General features: G+C 36.5%; 1 protein-coding gene and 2 long non-coding RNA genes across 5 annotated transcripts in view; 2 read left to right on the plus strand and 1 right to left on the minus strand.

Moving 5' to 3' along the window:
• LOC107656194 (uncharacterized) overlaps positions 1-4568 on the minus strand; it is a 10043-nt gene extending 5475 nt beyond the window's left edge. The window contains exon 1 of the long non-coding RNA XR_001630534.1: positions 3360-4568. This is a non-coding gene — a long non-coding RNA (uncharacterized LOC107656194). The remainder of the gene's footprint in view (positions 1-3359) is intronic.
• LOC107656195 (uncharacterized) lies at positions 371-2816 on the plus strand. Its single transcript, XR_001630535.1, has 3 exons — positions 371-391; positions 489-597; positions 797-2816. It is a non-coding gene; the product is annotated as an uncharacterized LOC107656195 (long non-coding RNA).
• Positions 4569-5457: 889 nt separating the features above from the next.
• Positions 5458-8559, plus strand: part of tbc1d14 (TBC1 domain family, member 14) — a 20710-nt gene continuing 17608 nt past the window's right edge. For 2 of the 3 annotated variants that reach the window (XR_001630536.1, XM_016443955.1), the window contains exons 1-2: positions 5458-5801; positions 6056-6157. Coding sequence is in view for 2 of the 3 variants with exons in the window: in XM_016443955.1 (XP_016299441.1) it covers positions 6118-6157 (40 nt within the window). In the remaining variant the exon portion in view is untranslated. Of the gene's footprint in view, positions 5802-5844; positions 5962-6055; positions 6158-8559 lie in introns of those variants that run through there. The other variant, XM_016443956.1, reaches the window with a different exon arrangement.

Below are 8559 nucleotides of genomic sequence, written 5' to 3' on the forward strand. Positions count from 1 at the left end.
TAGGGCTGCACGATTAATCGCATGCGATATTTAACGCGCATCTTATCAGTAAAGCCGGTTCCGTAATCAGCGGTAAATCTCCATCACCTGCGGGCTTTCACATTGAGCAGCATTAACTACACAGAGCCGTTGTTCACTGATGAGCTGCGCTAAACCACGTTCATATTCGCGCGATTTTTTGCGCTGCTCATCAGTGAACAACGGCTCTGTGTAGTTAATGCTGCTCAATGTGAAAGCCCGCAGGTGATGGAGATTTACCGCTGATTACGGAACCGGCTTTACTGATAAGATGCGCGTTAAATATCGCATGCGATTAATCGTGCAGCCCTAGTTGATACTGACGTTGCTGTCACCTGCACTTGAATGCACTGAATTCATATATGCCATGACAGTACTTGATATTCTTTAAAGATCTACCTTTTACCTTTCAAATGTAAAAAAAAAAATTAAATGCTCTCATTGATTGACTTTCTTTGTCTCTTAAACAGTTTCCACTGTTGAGTTTTGGAGAACAGTGCTTAACTAATATGCAGCAAGAAGAGTGCTGGTGGCAAAGTACTCTGTGTTCCCCTTTATTTCCAAGTTCTCAGTGCGGAGGTAAGAAGAGTACAATATTTAGCCGTATTAGATACTAGGGAAGTCAGTTGTACACTGCTTTGATAAACCCATTGATCCATCAATAGGGAATAATCATGAATAATCTTACTGTCAAATTATAGACACTACATTGAATGGAAAAGGGAGTATGTGTGTAAGTTTGCTTAATACTAAATGTTGTACCCTCCTTTGCTTCTAGGAAGCAGTAATGTATGATTCTTCTGCTGAGCGTGGAGGCATACCAATGCTAATTTCCTCCTATCACTTTCAACCAAAACCCAGAGGAGGGATAGGAGGACCCTTACAAGAACAGTGAGACCAGGGCATATCACCAAGATGAAAGCATAAAGAGAGGAAAACATGGCAATAGGTTGAACGTACAGTTAGCTGATTCTGGTCAACAGCATTTATTATAGACTTGTTTTCAGTCTGTTAATTCCAAGTTTGATCAATTTTGAAAAGAATAAAAAAGGCATAGCTAAGCATTAAGATTGTTCTTTAATTTACCCCTTATAGATTTTAGCTTCACTTTTATGTTTGATCTGGGATACACTATAACTGTGGTCCTACTGATTGTGCATGTGCTTGTGAACCTAGTCTCAGTCCTTCTAATAGTCTAAGTTTCTGTGACCGAACTATGAATACTCAGAAGTCAGGTTGAAAGCACTACGATTGCGACACCCCCTTCCCTAATCAGATAATTTAGCATTGTTCTTATTTTTTCCTTTTAAATGACTTGTAGAGGATAGAGTTGTGTGAGGTTTGGTGTGTTGAAAGAAAAAGTGCTTTTGCTCTTTTGCCCCCCCCCCCCCACACACACATTTGTTTTGTCACATACATTTTTTGTTTCTTCCCTTTTATTTCAATGCAGCTTTGAAAGCATCTTAAAGAAATAAAGCAGGGTAATATGTTGGTGTAATAATACAATAAGCAAAAAAACAAACAATTAAAACGGCTAAAACAGAAGGCTCAATGAAGAAATAACCCCCTTGTCCTTGAAATTCGAAGTTGCTTTCTTTGCTCGAGTTTCTTTTTTAATACAGCCATTGTGATAAATGTTTTACCATTTGCTAGGCTATTTTGTCCACTTCAGGTAAATTTTTTTTCTCTTCTTTTTATCCATATGTCAGATAGCTTGATTTGCAAAGTCACCTTTCCTAAAAGTACATTTTGGAAAGTGTCGTGGTTTCAAAGGACAGTTTACATTTTCCTGAATACAAGTATAGCAAGATATCTGGAAAGCATGTGAAATATAAATGCTGCAGATAAAGGGTACAAGGAAATTAAATTTTTATTTGGGGGGGGTGTAACTGAATATTTTGACCCAACTATACAACTTCATGTTAGTTGTTTCTATGTCTTTAAAACTATACAGTTTACACCATACAGTTGATCGAATCTATCAGTTGCAGCTTGATATTGTAGACATAATTTTGTGTGTTGTTTCTTTAAGTTTAGTGTAAATTTAACGTATTTCATTGAAATTTCATCCTCTTCTTTACACAACAAAATTGTGACTACTGATGATTTGTAATATGGCTTCATTGTTTTTATTTATTTTTATTTTTTTACATGAAAAGAATTGAGTGTTTCCAGTAATGGCAGTTTATTGCTTGAAGGTTGGTTCTTTTCATGTACTTTTCCATCTAATTGTTTCAGAAATATGTGGCTGTTTCATTGTGTGCTGATGCATCATACTAAAGGGGTGTATAAAAGCAATCTAATATTTTGGCACACCATAATTCTACAACCTTACAATATTAATGTTTGTTTGTGTTAAAAAAAATATATATACATAGGGTTTATTTGTGACATATGTCCCCACACTGCATAAGGCCCAAATTACTTTACCTACAAAGTTTGATAAGTTGCTTGCCTATATAATTTCTTTTGTGGCTTTGGAGTGAGAGGTGGTAGGGATATGGTGTTCATAATGAAAAATCCAGTCCATCGTAAATTTAATTTTTGCTCTAATACCATCTTATCCATTCACTTTCGTCTTCTTCACTCTAATGGATGTGTAGCTTTCCATCTGCTAGCTTAAATTTAACCTGGATGGGTATTTTCCCCGATTCAGTTTTTTGTTACAGATGTTAGCATGAGAAGTTACTACATGTATGCTACATCAGCAGAGTGTAAATTGCTACGATGTGTGAAATTTGGCGACATTTGCTTTTTTAGAGCACCCTCAAACGGTTTTTTTTTTTTTTTTTTTTTTTTTTTTTTAGTTGATAAATGTGTGCATTCTTTTTCTGTACCAATGTGGGGAAACTGGTTTTAAAGCATTACTTGTTTGTAAGGGGGAATTTGAATGTGGCAATGGAATAGAAAATGATATCGCCCCATTCATCATTGACCAACAGATGCCTTTGAAAAATTCCTTAATTGGGCACAAGGATTTAATTTTCTAAACTTTCTTTGGCATCAAATGTCAAATAAAATACTTTTTTTTTTTTTTTTTAAAGCAAAAAGGAAGAAAGAAAAAAAAAAAAAAAAATTAAATGTGCTTCTTCCCCCTTTGCAAGTGATAACGTTTTTGTTGACTGGAGTCTTTACAGTAAGATCTATAGAGTATTTTTTTCTGTTGGTGCTAATATTCATACACTACTGCAAAGATGTAATCTTCAAATGTGTGTAAGAAAAAAATGGCCACACAGTTAGTCCTTCTAAAAGATTTGTGCTTATTTTAACAGAAACAGGTTGGGCCTTGTTCTTGAGACAAGGTCAAGACCTAAAGTTTGTTAAAGTGTGTGATCCAGGACTGTAGACCATAACCTTGGAGAGATGATTTTGTATGACCCAGTTTGAAACGGCTTGTGTGTTTGTGTTTCCCCACATTATTTGCTCATTGTGGTTGTGGGAGTTTGATTATTGTTTTTCAAAGATCATAAATGAAATGTAAAGTGGTAGAAAGCAAGTATGATGGCATAAAGTTATTATACTGTATGCTATAACTGGGTACAGCAGTGCGTATAGACTCCTTTATTGGATTTGTATTTAGTTGACAAATAACATGTTACAATTCAATTTAATTTTTACAGTTTAAAATGCTGTCAGATTCCGAAATTCTATTACACATTGTTGCCATCACTTTCTCTAATCTATACCCAAGTTAATCCTTGTTCTGTCAAGCACTTTGAGTTAAATATTGCCGTCCTCCAAAATTGTTACTTGCATTAGTTTGGTTTATGATAAGATTAAGAAACTTGTTTATGGTGGGTGGGTGACAGAGGACAAAAGCATTTTAGATTTTGAGAAAATGCATAAATATAGTAAATGTTTTTGACAGTCAAATATAACAGAACAGCATAGACCGATTATTTACTGTTAAACAAATTTGAAATGGTTCCTCTCTTAGTTTGAACAGACTCATTTTAAAATAAAAAAAAAGTGACGACTTTTTTTTTGTATTTTTCAAGTCTAGCTCTGTGTGCGAGGTGGTATGGTTGCTGAAGAAAGACCGAGTACTCATGTCTGTGGAAGACTGAAAATTGCATTATTTGCATTTTCTTTTTTTTCAAAGGTTTTGGTTTAGTCAGTACATTTGAAGAGGTTGACTTTCAAGTTCTTAAAAGGTTTACGTTCTGATTGCAATGTTGTATAACTTTTAATGCAGAACTCTCTCAGTTGCAAATTGTGAAGTTTCTAAACCTTTAATAAACATTAGAAAAATCTTATTTGTTGTTTATTTGTGACCGTAAGAGAGTCTGATTTCTACAATCACTAGCCAGATTGCTAAATGTTGAATAGGTCACTTCTAGGTACACATTAAGCTTTGACTCTGGGCCAACCTGGTTATAACAGAATCAGACTGAGGGAAGTGCTTAATCTCCAAGTGGAACTCTGACCTTAAAGACTTTCCAGCACAACTTGTCACAGAAAATGACTTTACAAATACTGTAATTTGCTGTTTAAAGGATATTCTCAGTATTTTCCCTCAGTGCTTAGAGTAGGCCTAATAAAATGTTATATCCTACCCCGTACCAGCCACAGTAAAATCCAGTTACAAGTAGTTGCATGTTTCAAGTGCATTAAATCAGTACATAGGCCTATGTCTCTTGGTAGTAGTAAAATTAAAGGGGTCATATGATGCTTTTTAAAAGATCATTATTTTGTGTATTTGGTGTAACAGAATATGTTGACATGCTTTAATGTCCAAAAAACACATTATTTTTCAAATACTGTACATTATTGTAGGTCCTCTATGCCCCGCCTCTCTCAAACGCTTCGTTTTCTACAAAGTCCCTCCTTCCGACAAGCGCAGTCTGCTCTGATTGGCCAGCTGACCCAGTGCATTGTGATTGGCCGAACACCGCAAGCACTCGTCGGAAATGTAACGCCCCTTACCATAATCGCGAGCTTCATCTTTCAAAATAAATGTAAAGACAGAGCCCGAAAGGGGAACAGAGTCGCGTGACAGACAGTGATGAAGCTGGTGTGTGTTTGTGATGTGACCCCCTCTCTCTCTCGTGCTCTCTCTCTCTCTCTCCCTCTCGCTCGCTCTCTCTCTACTTAAACTAATAAAACACTGATTTCTGACAGTAACATCAAACACAACTGGCTGGACTCCTGGTAAGTAGACTGGTGAAGTACTGCTATTTGCAGCCAATGGTCAGGCGCATTCATTAAAGCTGGTGTGAGGAATGAGGGACGTTCACTTTAATCAGCCTGATGCAGGTTTAGGGGTTTGTTTTAGTTACTATAGCAACAGTCTGTCTACTGGTTACTGTTAAAATACTGCCTACGGTTTGATTACTTGGATTCTAGCAATAAACAGTATCTACGCATAAACAAACTTCACCTTCACACCGTGTGTACACGTGACGCCACAAAACTATAATAAATCACCGGAGAGTAGGCTACAATATGACACCGCGGGCAGCAGCAGCGTCGTAGTTTTATCGCGTCGCTCAGTGTGTACAGTGTCTACGGGGCACTGGAGCTCACTTCCTGATTTACTGACTGTCGGCAATATGTCCTAACGCTTTCAAAACGCTCTGCCTCTCTTTAAATGACAACGTTTTGTGTGCCTGAAAAGCAACATTACCTCCACAGGTGGAAGTAGCAATCGTTTTTGACTTTATTTGATGCAGACCATCACTTCATTCAGTCATAGCGCAGGTGGATTTATCGATTCGCATGGTTTCCTGGAACGTTTATATCGGTGAGGATGTTTTAAAATGGCGGTGGCAGCGTCACAACAGGTAAGATACTTTCCATTAGCTTTTATCTCGCTGTTAGCGTTACTCGTGCGCAAATAAGAGTTTAAACCTTTTGCAGTCAGGACACTTGCCGTTCTGTGAAAGTTTAATGTCTGATCACCCTAGGAATAGTGAAGTGCACAAGCAAGGCGAAAAGTTTTGAGTTAAGTTTAGAGTGTAGATGATAAATGAAATGCAGAAGTGCTCGTGAAAGCGAACAGTATTAATAATAGTGTTTAATGTGTTGTTTATTGGAGGGTCTGGAGTGAATGTGAGGAGGTGATGGACGCACACACATCTTTCCACCTGCAACAGGAACATGGCAGAAGCAGAGCACACGTCCAGTCAAAGCAATGATGGTGAGTTCAAAGAAACCTTGTAGGCTATGTAACAGGTATAGGCTCCAAGCTGTTTGTTTAGGGTCTGGCTATCAAAATGTTAACAGCAGTATTAGTATTATTACTCATTAGCATCACTGGGTTTTGAGTCATGGGGAAAAACAGGCTATAAAACTAAAAAATAAACTTCTATGCATCACATAAATAGTTTTGTTTAGTCATGTTTATGTGTGTATTCAACTGTGTTTGAGTGTAATCAGATGAAGCATTGAAAATGTATTTACTAATTGAGAAATCGAGCATGCACTTCAATGAATGAATGAATGAAAAGAGACTACAGGATAGTTTCAAACTGTTTTTCAGAGCACTTGCAATATTGACAAAGTAAACCTATATTGAACATCAGTGATTACAACTTTACTAAATGCAGTGGCCATTCTGTGTTTATACATTTGCTAGTTATGAATAATAGAGTGCAACAGTGCTCGCCCACTTTTAAAGCATGGTTCCAGACCAGAAGTATTTGTCCCATAGGGATTTTCCTGATTTACTGACTATGGAACCAAAAAAAGCTTTGAACAAAAATAACCAGGTGGTGACTCACAACGATACACATTTTGATTTGAAGCAAAAAAGTATTTGGAAAACAGACAAAGAGACCTAAGATACAAGACTATTTATGTAACGCCTTTAATAAGGGAAAGAACTACAATCCCATGAAGCATTGCCAGTCAAAACAATGGAGAAATAAAAAACTAAACTGTTTATATATACAGTGGGTACAGAAAGTATTCAGACCCCCTTAAATTGGCGCTGATATTTCTATTCTCTGATTTCTTGGCAGAATCATGCTTAATGTAGATATTATATTAAAATGTAATATGATTAGATTTAGGGAATGTAGAAATTTAAAAATGTCTCCATGTTTTGTCCTTATTAGAAATGATTAACTTTAAGTAGTTTCTAGCAATATTAGAATTTATATTTATATTTCAATTTATAATTAGTCTAGTTTAAGGATCAATTAAGGCCACAAAAACTTTTGCAGTAGGGTCTAATCTACAAAATACAAATGGACACACTTTGTTCATTGTTCTAGAAATGTTGTAACCATAACTTCTGTAATCTCTGTCATGCAGTCATATTTCCTTAAAAAACAGTTTACCTTTGGTGGTTTTGAGAAATTCAGAGAATGCTGATTGCCTTATGAGGGATTGCATCAGAGAACAACAATTTCATAGTATTTTACAAGCATTAGCAACACATCAGCTCAAAGAGCCAAGAAGTAGCTCTGTATGATTTAGTTGAAAGAGCTAATTATTAATTTGGATAAAAGAAATCGTCGTTTAAATCGGTTAGCTGTTTATCTTTGACTACAGGAACACAGAAAACTTAAAACTCAAAGACCAAAAATAATTATTTGAATTTGAGAAATGTATGGGCTGGGTCACTTCTGAAATTGTGAAAGTGCTGTTATAGTTTAAGGCGTGTATTGCTGGGTTATTAAAGTATTGTTGTCCTGTCAAAAGCTGCAGTTACTGATTGCACTTTCAATTGAAGATTTCATGGCTTTGTCAAGGCATGTTCTATCCACAATCGAATATTGGTTTGTAGATTATATGCACATATGTTTCTTTTGCAGTAGATGAACAGGTGCACACACCTGTCAGACACACTGAACCATATTCAATTGAGGAGGAAGAACCAGCAGAGCTCGAATTATCTGTTGCTTCTCCCATTATATATATATTGCATCCGTATCAGGCACAATATAAACATCATCTTTGCCATCTTTTTTGTTTTGAGCTGATGTTCTATTTTCCACTTTGTTTTTGATGTCCTGTTGATGTGCTACTGTGATGTCCTCAGGACGTATGCACCCCAGTCATTCTTCCTCTATCCTCATTAAGTCAAAGAGCTATGTTTGTTCAATTTTGATGGAAGATATTGTCCGCTAATTAAATTATCAAGGATGTTTGAGGACAGCTGTCTCATAGTTGAGCTGGTGGGAGTGTTGATGTGACGTTTCCTCAGGTCTTTGGGTCACATTTTTGGTATGCTTTCAGGTTGCTTTCTCTACTCCTGCACACTTGAGTTTTCATGTCACTCTTATTATGTAGAGAAGCTGGTCAGTGGTGTGGTGTGACTAGAGGTTGCTGTGCTGTTTTACAGAGGGAAGACTCCGAGAGGTGTTTACCCAGCCATGCACATTGAGTCTTGTCACCCTTCAGTTTACCTGGAATATTGACATATGGGGAATATAGTGTGGGCTGAGACCACAGACCTATCACCTAATGGAAAAATTAACATTAAAAATTGGGCCCAATTACTAATAATATGAAGTCATTTTTACATACGCATTTTTAATAATGCATTGCATTCTTTTTTATTTTGCGTTTTAGGGTTGAGGGAAATATGTATAT

The sequence above is a fragment of the Sinocyclocheilus anshuiensis genome, unplaced genomic scaffold (assembly GCF_001515605.1).
Source record: "Sinocyclocheilus anshuiensis isolate Anshui unplaced genomic scaffold, SAMN03320099.WGS_v1.1 scaffold1429, whole genome shotgun sequence".
Lineage (NCBI taxonomy): Eukaryota > Metazoa > Chordata > Actinopteri > Cypriniformes > Cyprinidae > Sinocyclocheilus > Sinocyclocheilus anshuiensis.